The 17,676-nt window shown below is 56.8% G+C and overlaps 1 protein-coding gene across 4 annotated transcripts in view; it reads left to right on the plus strand.

The window, feature by feature from the left end:
* MYT1 (myelin transcription factor 1) overlaps window positions 1–16,598 on the plus strand; it is an 80,249-nt gene extending 63,651 nt beyond the window's left edge. For all 4 annotated transcript variants that reach the window (XM_055104540.2, XM_034952122.3, XM_034952125.3 and 1 more), the window contains 7 exons: window positions 312–374; window positions 785–868; window positions 5,125–5,346; window positions 10,926–11,017; window positions 11,656–11,759; window positions 14,105–14,248; window positions 14,665–16,598. In XM_055104540.2, the coding sequence (XP_054960515.1) occupies window positions 312–374; window positions 785–868; window positions 5,125–5,346; window positions 10,926–11,017; window positions 11,656–11,759; window positions 14,105–14,248; window positions 14,665–14,793 (838 nt within the window). In that variant the 3' untranslated portion in view covers window positions 14,794–16,598. The remainder of the gene's footprint in view (window positions 1–311; window positions 375–784; window positions 869–5,124; window positions 5,347–10,925; window positions 11,018–11,655; window positions 11,760–14,104; window positions 14,249–14,664) is intronic.
* Window positions 16,599–17,676: the final 1,078 nt, after the last annotated feature.

Raw genomic sequence — 17,676 nt, forward strand, 5'->3', positions numbered from 1 at the left:
GCCCAGGTTTGGTGTCTGCGTGTAAACCGATGCTGGAGCAGCAGTTGGCTGCTGTCCTCTCAGACTTCCTGGTCTCCCTCGGGGAGACGGGGGAGCAAAGCACTGAACCCCTGAGATGATTGCATCAGACCCCTGTTGCTGGCAGTCGGCAGCCGGGGTGAACATCGGCGATGCTCCTCTGTGGACAAGGGAATGTGGGTGGGCGCACTCAAGGGCTGAGCCCAGAAGGCTTTCCTCTGGGGGTCCCAGGGCTCTGGGCCGGGGCTAAACGCCTTCACGGGCTCCGGTTCCAGTTCTGCTTCCCTCTGCAGGTGCCCCACGCCCGGCTGTGACGGCTCTGGCCACATCACAGGGAACTACGCTTCACACCGGAGGTGAGCCTGCCACGCCCTCAGGTCCTGGGCCCCAGGGGTGGGCAGGGAGTCTCTTCCTTATATGAAGATTAGAAGACACTAATGTTGCTGACAGCTAGAGTCCATTCCCATCTCTTTAATCTGAATTGTTGCCATTTCCAGAACCTGATTAAGTTGTCCTCTGCAGTAAGATAAAAAGACAAGGGGTCAGGGCTAGGGGCTCGTGGTAATGCTTCTCCTTCCCGACCCTGCTGCCTCGTGTGAAGGCTGTGTCTGTGGATTCTCCTTCTTACAACTGACCCATCGGTTGCCCTCACTCCCTCCCACTCCACCCTTGGGTCACAGAGCTTGAGGGGAGAGGGTGAGATGAACGGGTGTGAGAAGCTGCGGTTCCAGCACTAAGGTGGCCTTTTTTCCTCTTTCGAAATCAGCTTGTCCGGCTGCCCTCGTGCAAAGAAAAGTGGAGTCAAGGTGGCACCCACCAAGGACGACAAGGAGGACCCCGAGCTGATGAAGTACGTTGGGCCATGCTGGCTCTTCCATTGCATTGTGGAATTGAGATTTTCGTGTGTTTTATAATGTAAAAAAACTCCTACTAGATTCCCTTTTCATTAATACAACGGGTCACCTAACTGATCAATGCCAACTTTCGTTTCTTTCATTTTTATGGAAGCTCTCATAGGCTACACGTTGATACCTGTGAAGATATGAGCCCTGGATGTCGCGTGGAGGGCATGGGTGCCAGATTTTCTGGGCTTTTCAGGTCTGGAGTATTTGACGGGCCTGGGAGAGGCAGAGCACCCTTCTACCTATGTCTTAGGGCCACCTGGGAGTGGGCCCCAGGGCCTTGCAACCTGCAGAATTTGTCTGGCAGGAAAGGTGAGATGCAGGAGTCAAGGAGGAGAAGGTGGTTAGAACAATGTTGAAGCTCCAAATCCCATGTGTCCATCCACCCACACGCCTGTGCAGACAGCTGGTAGATTGAGAGAGCCAGGAGGATCTAAACTGGGAACCAGACACTGTTGGGTGAAGGAAAGAGGACATCTTGGGCCTTAAGTGACCCAAGTCCTTGAGGAGAAAAGATTCTCCTCTATTGCTCTTCTCACTGGGGCAGGGTGGGGGCTCATGTGTCTTTGTGGGGCTTATAGGTGAACCCTGACTCTGTGTGTTATCCTACTTGGTGGGGGTTTGTGTCCTTGCAAGCTTATTCTCCCAATAGGGAACGGGTCCCCTGCACTGCCCACTTTTAGGTAGGGGGAATGCTTTGCTACAGACTCAAACCAGGTGACCCACTGGCCATTTTGCCCAGGACCGAGGTACTTTCAGAGCTGACAGCTGGCAAAATGGGCAGTGGGTTCCCCAGCAGGTGAGCAGAGTGGAAATGATGGCTCTGGACACCTTGTTGCCCAGGGTCAGGGGCCGGCTCGGTCGGGACAGGGCCCTACTATGCCCACAGGAAGCAGGTTGCCCTCATTGTGTTACCTGCTGGGCCAAGAGCAGCCAGACCTCACGCCCGGGGAGGGGCAACTTGGCCTGAGCTTGGGTTGCTCCTCCTGGTAGTTTGCTCCAGCTGTGCCCAAACAGCTGCTCGGCCACACTGGAGGAACCTAATTGACCAACATCACATCCTTCAGACGGGGATGGCCCCACCGGCTGTTTGGTGTAATAGGCTGTGGCTTGTTTATTTATTTAATTTTTACAATAAAACTGTAATGAATGCTAAATTAACAAGGCAAAATTTTGGTTGTTAGTATTATGAAGGTCGCACACTAAATGCTGAGGTGGATAAAAAGCATTTTGCCCCTGAGAATCCAGGAATTTGCCTGTGATCATATAAGTGCAACACCTTTATGGATTTGGCAAGGATCCTGCTGGCAGGGATATTATAAGTGAATCGTGCTGCATTTGCAAATGATTAAAATCAAGATCAGCATTTTTCAAATTAACCAGGAAAAATGGTTTTCCTTTCTAATGTGCTGTCAACTGAGCTTTAAAAAAAAAACAAGAGTTCTGCAGCCGAGTGGAGACTGTGACTTTCAGAAACACTTCAGCATCTGCAGGATAGAGGAAGGTCCTAGTGGCTCCATGGCAGAGGGAACCTGACTACTGAACCCTCTGTTTTACAGGGTTCCTTCCCAGCCATAAACTTTAACTGCACTTGTAATTGCCTAGCGTCTTTAAACAGATGCATATCAAAGCAGAAACTGGAATGGATGCGTCAGGTCATGCTGAGGGATGGGATTTCGTCAGCATGCATGAGCTGTGATTTGGGGAGCCTGGTGGAGCAGGAGTCCTTTTTATGATATCTCCTGCCTGCGCTATTTAAAATTAAGTCACATCAGGCGCTTGGTGGTAAATCCCTTTGCCACAGCTTTATAACTGGTCATAAAAGGTTCCAGCATGGGAGTCAAGAGGTGAATGCTCCGCTTGCCCTGCCCACTGTCCCTGGAGGGAGCCCACGCTGCCGCTGGCCACACAGACACCCGACAAATGAAACGCATCTCTGGCTTCTGGTCCTGGCCATGTTTCTCATGTCACTGGCACACACGGCTTCTGCCCCCCAACACGTGATAGGAAACACTAGCTCATCCAAGAAGCACAGAGGCCTCACCAGCTCAGTGCCTGCCCCCACCGCCCCAGCACCTCTCAACATGATGTCCCTGACGGCTTGAACGTCTCCACACCAGGTTTTGTGAGAAAGAGAACATACCTGAAATCTGAAATCCTCTCCATGTATGCGATTCAAGGGAACAAAAACAGTTTCCCTTGATGAAGGGGAGTAGTGTTTTGCAAGAAAGGGAGGGAAAATAACTCAGATTTAGGCCGGGCGCTGTGGCTCATGCCTGTAATCCCAGCACTTTAGGAGGCTGAGGCGGGTGGATCACCTGAGGTCAGGAGTTCGAGACCAGCCCGGCCAACATGGTGAAACCTCATCTCTACTAAAAATACAAAAATTAGCCGGGCGTGGTGGCGGGCGCCTGTAATCCCAGCTACTCGGGAGGCTGAGGCAGGAGAATCGCTTGAAGCCGGGAGGTGGAGGTTGCAGTGAGCCAAGATTGTGCCACTGCACTCCGGCCTGGGCAACAAGAGCGAGACTCCATCTCAAAAATACTACTACTACTACTACTACTACTACTAATAATAATAATTCAGATTCGACTGTGTAGAGTAACTGAAGAGCCAGCCACCTCCCATTTGGCCAGTGCCTCTTCCCAGCCAGTCTGTGCCTGGTGCAGGTGTCCCCCAGGGTCCCATGGCTGGGCCATCCCCATCAGAGGGGGGCTGGACATTGAATGTGAACTTCCCAAAGCTCCCATAGGGGCCCCTGGCAGTGTCTGTGCTCTGGACAGGGATGAGGTGACCTCGGACTGGCTCAGGGAATGTCCTATAAGTTTCTGAGGGCCAGGTGGGTGGGATGAGTAACAAAGGGAAAAGAACCAAGAGAGGGGCCTGTGGAGAGAGAGAAAGCAGGGTCCTGGCCGAGATGGCTGGGAAGGGTCTGAAATGGCAGCTTCAGAGACGAGGCCAGAGTGTGGGGGCAAGGAGCCGGCCGCTGCCCTCCCTGTCCAGGCCTTGTTGACCTTCCACTGAGCAGCGCAGCCCTGAGCCGCCTCTCACCCCTAGGCAGGAGCCTCTGCCCCCGCCCCCGCCCCCTGCTGCCGTCCTCCCGAGCGCTTCCTGCGCTGACCGTGACTTCCCTGTATGCCCATGAATCTCCTCGTAAATGGAGCCATGGTGACCTCTCGGGGTCTTGTGTTGCCAGGTAATCAGCACACAGGGAGTGTGTGACAAGTGGTAATTTGGATGAGTTTCATTTATGGAGAGATAAGAATGAGCCTTGCAGATTGAAGATCTTGTCCTGGGTTTGGCGTGGGTTCCTGGATGACGTGGTCCCTCAGCTCCCCGAGTCCTGGTCCAGGTCCTTCCCTGAGGCGGTGGGGACAGACACTCAGAGAGGTCACGGGCCTGGGCCCTCTGCATTGTCCCGTTTGTCTCTGACCCACACTCTGCCCAAGGCATCTGCCAATCTGAATTTATGTTATTTTCATAAGGGCCTCTATCCCTCTCCTGGAACACCCAGAACGAAGGAAAGGAAACACCATTGAAGGCCAGCCTCAGGCACGAGTGATTATGGGATATCCTAGCGAGTCTCCCTCACATGAGGTCTGCGTTCTTCCTTCTAGAACATAGATCTCAGCTGTGGCAAAGCTGCAACATCTATGGGCATTGCCCCCTGATTGAGCTGGCCTCAGTCTGGGAGGCTGTGGGGTGACAGGACTCTGCTGCCCCTGAGCTCCCCTGCTTAGGGGACCTTGTCATTCTTTTGTGATCCATAGGCCCCCAGGCCTGTGCTTGATGCAAGCTCCCAGGGGGTGGCCTCTGGGTGGTCTCAGCTGACAACATGGCTCCACATTGCTGAGTGACACACAAGTGACTCCAGCAGCAAGGCTTGGAGGGAACCTGAGAGCAGCCCCCAGGCCCAGGGTCACGGCTGCTGGAGGGCACGGAAAGAAGGTGGCTGTGGAGACCCCAGCCATGCAGGGGCTGTGAGGCCAAAGCGGAAGAGGGAGCGTGGCCCTGGTCTTCACACTCAGCCCGGAAGGGCCAGTTCTTCCCTGAGGCTCCAGGACCTCAGCGGCCCTCCCTGCCTCACTCAGAAGCCCTTTACCGGCTCTGAGTTGGGCTCCCCTTGTGTCTGGCTTGAGAGAGTCTCCAGGCTTCTCCTCCCAACCCTTCGCCCCTGTACTCACCCCGGCCTCTCTGTACCCAGGTGCCCAGTTCCAGGCTGTGTGGGGCTCGGTCACATCAGCGGGAAATACGCCTCTCACAGGAGCGCATCCGGCTGCCCACTGGCCGCCCGCAGGCAGAAGGAAGGGTCCCTCAATGGCTCGTCATTCTCCTGGAAGTCCCTGAAGAACGAAGGACCGACCTGCCCCACCCCGGGCTGTGACGGCTCTGGCCACGCCAATGGGAGTTTCCTCACCCACCGGAGGTAACTGTGCCTGCAGGTCCTGCCCCTCTGTGCAGTCAGTAGGGACCCTCGCCTGGGGCCTGGGGCTGAAGCTCCTGAGGGAGGGCCAGACCAGGGCTCCGTGTGACCCAGAGTTGCTCAAGGGAAAGGCCAGGCCACATGTGTAGCGGATGGGGGAGGCTAGCGGGTCTGTTGGTGCCGGGTGATGCTGTGGGTTATGTCTTCGCCATGCGTCTCCCCTCAGAAGCCACCCTTCCACATCCTGATGGAGTCCTTCCTGGCTGGGTGTTATGCTGGACACAGAGGCCGCACATGAGCAGAGCCCCGGGTCTGACACTTACGTTCTCTTAACAGGCTGACAACTTCTCAGGAAAAGTTTGTCTCCTACACCTTATGCCCTGTCCCTCCCATTCATGCCTCTTCTTTGAACTCTGGGCAGAGACCCCTGCCTGCCTTGCAAGGGAGCTGGTAACCCCTCTCTGTCAGGCAGTGGGCCTGGGCAGCATTCACCAACTCTCTCCTGCCCTCCAACACCTGCTCCAGAGCTGAAGGACCTTGCTTCACCAGCCCCACTTCCTGTCTGTGTCCTATGGTGACAATGAGTGCCTGGTCCCATCAGAAACCCTGTGTCTGGGCCTAGGGCCAATGCTGACTCTTCATTCCCTCCCCTGTCCCTCCCCTCCCCTTCTTCCCTCCTCCTTCCCCTCCCTTCTCCCTCCTTTCCTCTTCTCCCTCCCTTCCTCCTTCCCTTTCCCTCCCCTCTCCCCTTTCCTCCCCTCTCCCTTCCCCTATCCCTCCCCCTTTCCTTCTTTCCCCTCCCTTCCCCTTCCCCTCCCCTCTCCTTCCCCTTTCCCTCCTCCCCTCTTCCCTCCCTCTCTCCCCTCCCCCTCCCCTTCCCCTCCCCTCTCCCTCCCCTTCCTCTCCCCTCTCCCTTCCCTTTTGCCTCCTCTCCCCTCCCCTTCCCCTCCCTTCCCCTTCCCCTCCCCTCCTCTTCCCCTCCCCTCCTCTTCCCCTCCCCTCTCCTACCCCTCCCCTCCCTTCCCTCTGCCCACCCCCCGCCTCCCCCACTCCCTCCCCACCCCCTCTCCTCCCCTTCTTCCTCTCCCCTCCCCTCCCCCCTCACCTTCCCCTTCCCTTCCCCCACCTTCCTCCCCTTCTCTTCTTTTTCTTCCCCTCCCCTCCCTTTTCCCTTCCTTCCTCCATCTACAAGATTCATTAACTCACTCATTCAACAAAAGCATTTGCACCATGTACCAAGCCTTGGAGAGAGAGCAGAGAAAAAAAGGACAACTACCCCTTATCCTTGTAGAGTGCATTTTGGGCAGAGTAGGTGGGACAGCCTGTAAACAAATAAATACGTAAATTACTTAGTATGGTGAATGGTGGTGCGTGTGCTGGGCAAAAAAGAAGCAGGGAAGAGGACCAGGAAGTCCTCTTTGAGAAGGAAGTAGCAGCTTGGCCTGAGGTGTCTGGGGCACAAGCCCTCAGCGAAGTGGCTGGAGCTGGGAACAGCCTGGCCCGCTGGACAAGGTTGGAGGTGCTGAGGGCCTGGAGCCAGGGAGAGGGAGCAAAAGGAGATGAGGTAGAAAGTTCTAAGCCAGGGCTTATCTGGCTGCCAGCTGGCAAGGACTCAGCTTTCACTGTGAGTGAGGGGCCCTGGCAGAAGGCAGAGGAGAGACTAGATCTGGCATGGGCAGCTGGCATGGACACAGCTGCAGAAGCCAGGAAGGCCACTAAAGGAGACTACTGCAGCCGGGGTCAGTTGGGCAGAGACTTATGCTGGGCTTCCTAAGGACATCTTACCTTGCCTCAATCAACCTTTACTTATGGTGTGGATACAATCACTTCATAAATGAAATCATGCTTGAGAACGCACAATTTTAATGCATTTTTCTGCTTGAGTGTCTATATCCGAGGAGTGATCTGTGACTGTCATTATCACCACACCCTAGAGGGTATCTCAGAGGCAGACGCAGCTAGGATGGGCTCCTCTGGGAGGTCAGGGCTGCAAAGTACCGGCAAGTGGGTCATGTGGACCTCAGACCCCAGAGGGAGCCCTGCCGAGAGCAACAGTGCCCTGGCCCCCCGAGTATCAGGCAGGGTCAGCTATGGCTGTGCCAGATGAGGTGAGCTCTGGAGTGTCCCCTTCCCAACCTCTGCCCTGCCTAGATGTAGCTTCTTTTTCCCCATAGAACACAGTTTGGCCATAGGGAGGCCCTCCAGGTCATCTAGGTGAGGTGGAACATGCCTTCTGTTAACCCATAATGTGTGACCCTGGGCTGGCCGTGGTGGGTGACCCTGGGATGGCCGTGGTGGGTGACCCTGGGATGGCCGTGGTGGGTGACCCGGGGCTGGCTGTGGTGGGTGACCCCAGGATGGTCGTGGTGGGTGACCCCGGGATGGCCGTGGTGGGTGACCCTGAGCTGGCCGTGGTGGGTGACCCTGGGCTGGCCGTGGTGGGTGACCCTGGGCTGGCCGTGGTGGGTGACCCGGGGCTGGCCGTGGTGGGTGACCCTGGGCTGGCCGTGGTGGGTGACCCGGGGCTGGCCGTGGTGGGTGACCCTGGGCTGGCCGTCGTGGGTGACCCGGGGCTGGCCGCGGTGGGTGACCCTGGGATGGCCGCGGTGGGTGACCCGGGGCTGGCCGCGGTGGGTGACCCTGGGATGGCCGCGGTGGGTGACCCTGGGATGGCCGCGGTGGGTGACCCAGGGCTGCCCGTGGTGGGTGACCCGAGGCTGCCCGCGGTGGGTGACCCGAGGCTGGCCGCGGTGGGTGACCCGGGGCTGGCCGCGGTGGGTGACCCGGGGCTGGCCGTGGTGGGTGACCCTGGGATGGTCGTGGTGGGTGACCCTGGGATGGTTGTGGTGGGTGACCCTGGGCTGGCCGTGGTATGTGACCCGGGGCTGGCCGTGGTGGGTGACCCTGGGCTGGCCGTGGTGGGTGACCCTGGGATGGTCGTGGTGGGTGACCCTGGGATGGCCGTGGTATGTGACCCTGGGCTGGCCGTGGTGGGTGACCCGGGGCTGGCCGTGGTGGGTGACCCTGGGATGGTTGTGGTGGGTGACCCTGGGATGGCCGTGGTGGGTGACCCGGGGCTGGCCGTGGTATGTGACCCGGGGCTGGCCGTGGTATGTGACCCTGGAATGGTCATGATGGGTGACCCTGGGCTGGCCATGGTGGGTGACCCTGGGCTGGCCGTGGTGGCTGACCCTGGGCTGGCCGTGGTATGTGACCCGGGGCTGGCCGTGGTATGTGACCCTGGAATGGTCATGATGGGTGACCCTGGGCTGGCCATGGTGGGTGACCCTGGGCTGGCCGTGGTGGCTGCCCCTGGGCTGGCCGTGGTATGTGACCCGGGGCTGGCCGTGGTATGTGACCCTGGAATGGTCATGATGGGTGACCCTGGGCTGGCCATGGTGGGTGACCCGTGGCTGGCCGTGGTGGCTGACCCTGGGCTGGCTGAGTGACCCTGGGATGGCCGTGGTATGTGACCCTGGGCTGGCCGTGGTGGGTGACCCCGGGATGGCCATGGTGTGTGACCTGTGGCTGGCCGTGGTGGGTGACCCGGGGCTGGCCGTGGTGGGTGACCCCGGGCTGGCCGTGGTGGGTGACCCCGGGCTGGCCGTGGTGGGTGACCCTGGGCTGGCCGTGGTGGGTGACCCTGAGCTGGCTGTGGTGGGTGACCCGGGGCTGGCCGTGGTATGTGACCCTGGAATGGTCATGATGGGTGACCCTGGGCTGGCTGAGTGACCCCGAGCTGGCCGTGGTGGGTGACCCTGGGCTGGCCGTGGTGGGTGACCCCGGGATGGCCATGGTGTGTGACCCGTGGCTGGCCATGGTGGGTGACCCTGGGCTGGCCGTGGTGGGTGACCCTGGGCTGGCTGAGTGACCCTGGGATGGCCGTGGTATGTGACCCTGGGCTGGCCGTGGTGGGTGACCCCGGGATGGCCATGGTGTGTGACCCGTGGCTGGCTGTGGTGGGTGACCCCGAGCTGGCCGTGGTGGGTGACCCGGGGCTGGCCGTGGTGGGTGACCCCGGGCTGGCCGTGGTGGGTGACCCCGGGCTGGCCGTGGTGGGTGACCCCGAGCTGGCTGTGGTGGGTGACCCGGGGCTGGCCGTGGTATGTGACCCTGGAATGGTCATGATGGGTGACCCTGGGCTGGCTGAGTGACCCCGAGCTGGCCGTGGTGGGTGACCCTGGGCTGGCCGTGGTGGCTGACCCTGGGCTGGCCGTGGTATGTGACCCGGGGCTGGCCGTGGTATGTGACCCTGGAATGGTCATGATGGGTGACCCTGGGCTGGCCATGGTGGGTGACCCTGGGCTGGCCGTGGTGGCTGCCCCTGGGCTGGCCGTGGTATGTGACCCGGGGCTGGCCGTGGTATGTGACCCTGGAATGGTCATGATGGGTGACCCTGGGCTGGCCATGGTGGGTGACCCTGGGCTGGCCGTGGTGGCTGACCCTGGGCTGGCTGAGTGACCCTGGGATGGCCGTGGTATGTGACCCTGAGCTGGCCGTGGTGGGTGACCCCGGGATGGCCATGGTGTGTGACCCGTGGCTGGCCGTGGTGGGTGACCCGGGGCTGGCCGTGGTGGGTGACCCTGGGCTGGCTGAGTGACCCTGGGCTGGCCATGGTGGGTGACCCTGGGCTGGCCGTGGTATGTGACCCTGGAATGGTCATGATGGGTGACCCTGGGCTGGCCATGGTGGGTGACCCTGGGCTGGCCATGGTGGGTGACCCTGGGCTGGCTGAGTGACCCTGGGCTGGCCGTGGTGGGTGACCCTGGGCTGGCCGTGGTGGGTGACCCTGGGCTGGCTGAGTGACCCTGGGCTGGCCGTGGTGGGTGACCCTGGGCTGGCCATGGTGGGTGACCCTGGGCTGGCCGTGGTGGGTGACCCTGGGCTGGCCGTGGTATGTGACCCTGGGATGGCCATGGTGGGTGACCCTGGGCTGGCTGAGTGACCCTGGGCTGGCCGTGGTGGGTGACCCTGGGCTGGCTGAGTGACCCTGGGCTGGCCGTGGTATGTGACCCGGGGCTGGCCGTGGTATGTGACCCTGGAATGGTCATGATGGGTGACCCTGGGCTGGCTGAGTGACCCTGGGCTGGCCATGGTGGGTGACCCTGGGATGGCTGTGGTGGGTGACCCTGGGCTGGCCGTGGTGGGTGACCCTGGGCTGGCTGAGTGACCCTGGGCTGGCCGTGGTATGTGACCTGGGGCTGGCCGTGGTATGTGACCCGGGGCTGGCTGTGGTATGTGACCCTGGAATGGTCATGATGGGTGACCCTGGGCTGGCTGAGTGACCCTGGGCTGGCCGTGGTATGTGACCCGGGGCTGGCCGTGGTATGTGACCCTGGAATGGTCATGATGGGTGACCCTGGGCTGGCTGAGTGACCCTGGGCTGGCCGTGGTGGGTGACCCTGGGCTGGCTGTGGTGGGTGACCCTGGGCTGGCCGTCGTGGGTGACCCTGGGATGGTCGTGGTGGGTGACCCTGGGCTGGCTGTGGTGGGTGACCCTGGGCTGGCCGTGGTGGGTGACCCTGGGATGGTCATGGTGGGTGACCCTGGGCTGGTGAATGATATGTGGCCTCTGCTTCCAGTTTGTCAGGCTGTCCCAGAGCAACCTTTGCTGGAAAGAAGGGAAAACTGTCAGGGGATGAGGCCCTCAGTCCGAAGTTCAAGACTAGCGACGGTAAGGATGGCTTCCTGGATTTCCCTGCTCATGGCTGGGTGCCCGGGTAAGTGAGAGCTGTGCACCTTTTGTGCTGGTGGGAAGAAGGTAGGGAGATGAAGCCCCTCCTGGAATGAGTCACGGCAGAGGCAGATCCCTTCACCTAAGCTGACAGCCTTTCGGACCTTGGCTCTGAAGCTCTTGACACCTGTGTCTGGGGTCCCTGGCCCTGAGGAGGTCATGCCTGCTGTAACCTGCGGCTTTGGTGGCCACTGGGATCAGAGTCCAGTGGAGCCCATGTGCTGTGAGTTTGTGGAGAGGTGTGGCTCATTCCCCCTTAGGTGAGGAAATTCAGCATTGCCTGAACAAACTTCCATCTTTAATGTAGCATTTAATACCTCCCAAAGAGATTTAAGCCTTTCCACCTGCCAGCCAGCTCGGAAGGCAAACTATAAACACTCATCTCACAATTTTCAAGACAGACTTCTCCAGCGCATAATGTGGGGTATGAGCCCCAGAGAGAGATGAGCTCGGAAAACCAGGAGGAGGACCTCTGCCACACAGGGGGTTTCAGTTCTAGAAAGCAGGCTTCCCCACAGCACTTTGGCCCAGGCCTGCCTGAGGCCCAAAGCCACAACTGAGGTTTCTCTCTGGGTCAGTGTTGGAGAATGATGAGGAGATCAAGCAGCTGAACCAGGAGATCCGAGACCTGAACGAGTCCAACTCGGAGATGGAGGCTGCCATGGTGCAGCTGCAGTCCCAGGTAGGTGGTGCCGCCCCCCACTCCTGGGCTCTTTGCCCACCCAACCCAAACATTCGTCTTGGGGACAGTGAGGCATCCGTCGGCACTCATCAAGGTTGCTGTCAGGGCTGAGCTGACGGACAGCGCAGTCCGTGAAGTCACACTGTGAGTGCCGGTGGGCCGCCGGAGCTGGTTGTCCCGCCAGGGCTGTGGTCTCGTTAGTGTTAATAACACTATTAATAATACTAGTCCCATTAAGATTAGCAGCACTGTTTCTCTTACTCTCATTAGAATGAGTAGTCCTGTCAAGACCAGCGGTCCCATTAGGATTACCAGTCTTGTGAGTACCAGTGGTCCATGAGCGTGGTGCCGTAGAGCCAGGTCTCTGGAGCCGGGTTTCCTTCCCAGCACCCAGCACAGCCACATGTTTGTCACAGCTGAGGGACCTGACAAACCTTTCAGCCTCTTCCTCAGTCAATTCCTCCATAAAATGGAGGTAAGAATAGGATTCTACTCCAGCCGGTTATTGTACAATGAACGCATTTCTATGAGGAAAACATTCAGCATAAGCACCTGATCCAGAGTAAGTGCCGTCGATGAGAGCTGATGTTGCTGAGGGTTAGGATTACAAATTATTTTAAATGTTTGTGTCATATTTCCTGATTTCCCTAAAATGAGCATCTGTAATCAGAAAAAAAAAAAAGCAGTAAAGATCTTATTTTGAAAATAAGAGCATGCCCCACCTGTGGCTGCTGAGTGGAGTCTGCAGCCATGCTGGGGGAGACATAACTGTGCCCCTAACAGCTAGAGGGACAAAGGGACAAGGAAGTGACCAGGTCCCACAGAGAATTTGGGCAGAGCCCCTCTGGGCAGGGACAGATGGGGAGATGGTGGCCTCCACCAAGGCAGCAAAAAATGAGTAACATCCTCCAGCCCCACGTGTCTCGTTACTCTGCTCTGGTCTCTACTGGCAAACAGGCTCACGTTGACTCTGCTCTGGTCTCTACTGGCAAACAGGCTCACGTTGACTCTGCTCTGGTCTCTACTGGCAAACAGGCTCACGTTGACCGCTTGTTACTCAAGAGCCTGTATAAAAATAGCATCACCCCACAGGGATCAGGAAGGATTTTCGCTGTCATGCGCATGTCGATGTTGCATCCCCCCAGGTTCATAGGCAGTGACGACAGAGAAGGAGTGATGGCCCTCCCGGCGGAGCCATCCCCGTCCCCTCCCGGCGGAGCCATCCTCATCCCCTCCTGGTGTCTCTGAGTGTGGAGATGCACTGTTGTGTGGGTGTCCATTTTGTGCTCCCTGCTCCTCCCCTTCTCAGAGTCCTCAGGGCCTTCATCAGTGTCAGTGTCCTTGGGGTAGCACCTCTGATTTCTTTTTATTTGCCAAAACCAATCTTTTTAAAGACAGATTATTACCTTTTACTAGCATCCCTTTGGAAGGACTCAGAAACCCCTGTCCATTTGAGGGAGTTTGGTGACTGGTGCCCTCTGCGGAAGGGCAAAGGCAAAGGGAAGGCAGGTCCCTATCCCCCATGCAACCCTTTCAAAGCCACATGCTTGTCACCAGGTGGCAGAAGAAGCGTGCTTGACCCCATCCACAGCCTCCCAGGAATGAGCTCCCCACTCCTGCCTCGTGTGTCACCCACACTGTCTTTCTGTGAGTTTAGCCTCTGCCCCCGTGGCTCCCTGCAGATGTGCAGTCAGGCTGGGGGCTATTCCTGGACACCAAAGGCCTCAGGGCCAACACAACCCTGGGCAGGTTCACCGCCATGGTGGGGAAGTGAGAAGACTTGCCTGTAGTTGGCCTGGGGAAGACGTGCTTGGGAGGCCCTGAGGAGGCTCTTCGTGGGGATTTCTGGTGAGGGGAAGACCCAAAGGCAGTCTGACACCCCACGGGGGGGTGCAGTGATTTCCATCTTACAGATAGAAGCAGGAAACATGGTGAAGCTAAGACCACAGCAGGTGGAGTCTGAGATTGAGACAGGGCGCTGTGAAGTCTGTGCTCCCACCCCATCCCCTCAGGACAGAGGGGCTCAGAAAACCAGGAGTGGGGACTTCTCCTGCATGGCGGGTTTCAGTTCCATCTAGAAAGCATGGCACAGAGGGACGTGCCACATGAGCCCCCTTCCTGGCTTCCCTGGAGTCAGGCCATGTCTCCAGAGGGCCCTTGCCTTTCTCTCCTCTGCCAGCCCCTCACCTGTGGCAGAACCCCCTACAGGAAGGCAGGGTCCCTGCCTCTTCCCCCACCCCAGGGTTCTGCATTCTCCCAGAGGGTTGTGAGAGGCAGCCCAGAGAGGACCCCCAGGAGGATGGGGGCCAAGGGCAGGCGGCACTTTGAATCTCTCTCTGGCACAGATCTCCTCCATGGAGAAGAACCTGAAGAACATCGAGGAGGAGAACAAGCTCATTGAGGAGCAGAATGAAGCCCTGTTTCTGGAGCTGTCCGGCCTGAGCCAGGCCCTCATCCAAAGTCTCGCCAATATCCGCCTTCCGCACATGGTAGGCAGCACGCGGGCCTGCCGGCACCACAGCTACCCCCCAGGGTCTCTTCGGAAAGCAGGAGGGCAGGGCATCTCCCACCCCCTCTGCCTCTGGGTCCTGCCCTAGGGGCCCTGTGCCCTTGTGGAGATTCTCTCCACCCCGAATGGCCCGGGCTGTTGGCTGTGGTGGGTTTAGCCACCATAATGAGTAGCTGCCATAAAGAGTAGCTAATGAATCCAAAGCAAAATGGTGATTCCATGAGCAGAGAGGCTACTGCTGGGATGGCTGCAGAGAGGAACGCCCAGTGCTGCCTCTGGTTGGTGTGGGCTTGTCTCAGGTCACGTGGGGACATAGGTTTGATGCTCCCACATCAGGCTCTGCGGTGTGGGGCCCACTGCATGGACGGGGCTTGCTAACCTGGTTCTGTTCTCTAGGAGCCAATATGCGAACAGAATTTCGATGCCTATGTGAGCACCCTCACCGACATGTACTCCAACCAGGACCCGGAGAACAAGGACCTCCTGGAGAGCATCAAGCAGGCTGTGAGGGGCATCCAGGTCTAGGCCGTGTGGCACCCAGAAGTGTCCCAGCCCACCACACCGTTTACCTCCCTCGCCCTGCCCCGCACCGTGGGGATGCCCAACTCACAGTGACTTCCCGTCTGGGGCCCGGTGTGGCCGCGGGCGGGTTTATCCAAAGGGATGGCTGGAAATCGGCCGCTCCCACGAGGCTCCCTCCAGGCTTGGGGCCGTGGTGGCCCTATCTGTGTGCATAGGGGCACTGAAGAATTACAGAGTGATTTATTTTTGTTTTCTGAAAGAAATCTGAAGAGCAGCTCAAAGTCTCCAGTGGAAGCTCATGGACAAGGTTCTCAGGGAAGTTTTGGAGTTTGCAACCACAGTATTCCTTTGTCTGTCGAGGCTGGGAGGGTAGCCGTGAGCGTGCTGGGTGGGTGGTGTGAGTGGCATCTTGGCCTGGAGGACACGCCTGGGGCAGCGTGTCTGTGCTCAGTGAGGGCCGCTGAAGAAAGTGCGTTTTCTGTTTTCATGTAATTCAGTTTTGTGTTAAGGGTGGAACAAAGCTCTGTTCTAGAGGGAAAGTTAGGAATAGGCCTCCCAGAGGATACTCCAGGCAGTTGACAAGCATCGCAGCCCCTGTCAGGTCAAGGAATTTTAAGCTGGGAGACTCCTGAAAATCAGCCTAATGTCTGGGGGCAGCTGGCGCTGAGGCTGTGCAGATGTGTATGGCCTTGGGTCACAGCTCCCTACTGGGGCTGCAGCCTTTAGACCCTGGGTCTGGGATCCACGTCTAGGGACCACTCTGGCTTCTGTGCATCCACCCAGGCCCCCGACCCATCACTGCCACATTCTCCGGGTCATGGTCGAGCTTGACCTCTGCATCCATGGTGACGGAGGTGGCAATGACATCATCAAGGTCAGAGGGTAAATTCCTAACAGGAGACCACAAAGGTTTCACTTCTTTTAGATCCATCCAATATGCGAAAAAAGGGTACATTTTAATTTAATGTGTTAAAAACACAATGTCCCTACCGTGTAAATAGAATCCAAGTCAATTGTGACTGCAATTCCAAGTTAGTATTTAAAAATAGAGAAATTGCACTTCCTGGAAAAAATTAAAAAGTAGTTAGTTTAATTATTCTGTAAATTATTTAATTTTGTCAAGATGTAAGTATTTATATTCACAGCCTCTTATGTTAACGTTTGCTATTTATTTAACATTTTTATTTATTAATTTTATACTATTTCAACTAGACCCCACACCAGGGCACCCTAAGAGGGGAAAAAAGTGAATTCAAAGCAAAAATAACTATTTGACTATAATATAGGCCACAAAAAATCTTGATATAACTCCTAGTTATAATTTTCATGCAACCAAGTTATTTTTTATATATTTTGTTATTTATTCTTTTAATAATGGAATTTTTTTAAAAAGTATTTTGTAACTGAGGAATTTTGATAATTTGGGGATTTTGTTTTCCCTTGGTCTAATGGAGAGAAAGACATTTTGGTTTTCTTTTTCCATTTTGGGTTCCTTTTGTTTCAGGCACGGATAACAGCAAATGGAATTCTGTATTTATTATTATTTAAGTGTAGCGCAGATGTGTGTGCTTGGGCGTGTTTCTCGTGTCGCGTTTGCGTGTCGGCTCTTGCGGTGGAGTCCTGTTGCTGTGAGGGAGTGCTGGCCGCAGGCAGCCTCGAGTCACCGCCGGGCTCACAGGCTGTGCCACCCGTCCCTCCGACAGCTCCAATACTGTGACCCTCCTTCCTCAGGAAACGCGTTGAACCCACAGCACTCCGTGGTGTGTTTGCAGGGTGATTTCCTAATAAAAGTCCACTCTGACTGTGAATCGGTGCTGTGGTCTGTGGGGAGGACATTGTCTCCATTCTTGGTGAGCTCTATCATGCACCCTCCTGGGAGCACATGCCCAGGAGGGGAATCTTCCATCTCTGGTCTCCCCTTGATACCACACGTGGCTCCCCTCTGGTGTCAGCTTAGCCAGTATCTCCTTTTGAAACTACCCTACCTCACCGCCTCCATGTGTGTTTCTAGAAGGTGTAAATCATTGTATCTTGCCCCTTCCCACATGACCAGTCATATGCAAATTGAAGTTTTTCCCAGGAGTCTTCTCTTAGGGTCAGGGAGAATAACTTTTCCTGCTGAGGTTGTTAGACTTGGGGGTGTGGAACTGGGGTTGCCCTGGGCTATCTCTCCTGGCCACAGGATGAAGCCATCAGTAGTAGGAGAGAGTTCAGACATTCTGGAGGGGGGCAAAGCTGACAATGGAGGTAGATGTGAAGGAAAAGAGAGCTCTCTGATGATCTTTTTAGAGCTCATGGACCCAGCCATGTCTGAAGGCACTCCACCCTTGAACTGCCCAGTTATATAAGGCAATGGTTTATTTTTTTTTTTTCAAGCTGGTATACAAGGCCAAAAAGCCAATGCATACCAGCTTTAAAAAAAAAAAAAGAGACTTCTCCCCTTTTTCATTTTCGTACTTTTGTGTCAGGTGGAGCTCTAGTGCTCCTAGAGTAAGACCTGGACTTGGGACTTCTAGTCACATTCAGCCTAAACTGTCAACATGCTTTTGACCTCCCTGGAATCTGGCCCTGGTGGTAGTCCTGGAGCGTCCGTCTGATATGCAAACAAAGGATCCATCTTCACTGACAAATTCTTAGAAATTCTGGACTGAGTTTCCACCCTCTGCTGTAGTCAGACAGGGTCCACAACACCTGTGGAGGACATGTGATCTGCCTTCAAGGCTCCAACTGCTGGTTGTGGGGGCCCAAGCAGGTGCCAGTACCCACTGGTGGGTTATGCAGAACCTGTTCAACTGTGAGGAAGGGTTCCTGGGGGTCCCCTTTGGTGACGCCCCATTTGTGATGGGGAGACCAGTGGCCTGGAGTTGTACCCCTTCACGTCAGCAC

This window comes from Pan paniscus, chromosome 21 (genome assembly GCF_029289425.2).
Source record: "Pan paniscus chromosome 21, NHGRI_mPanPan1-v2.0_pri, whole genome shotgun sequence".
NCBI lineage: Eukaryota > Metazoa > Chordata > Mammalia > Primates > Hominidae > Pan > Pan paniscus.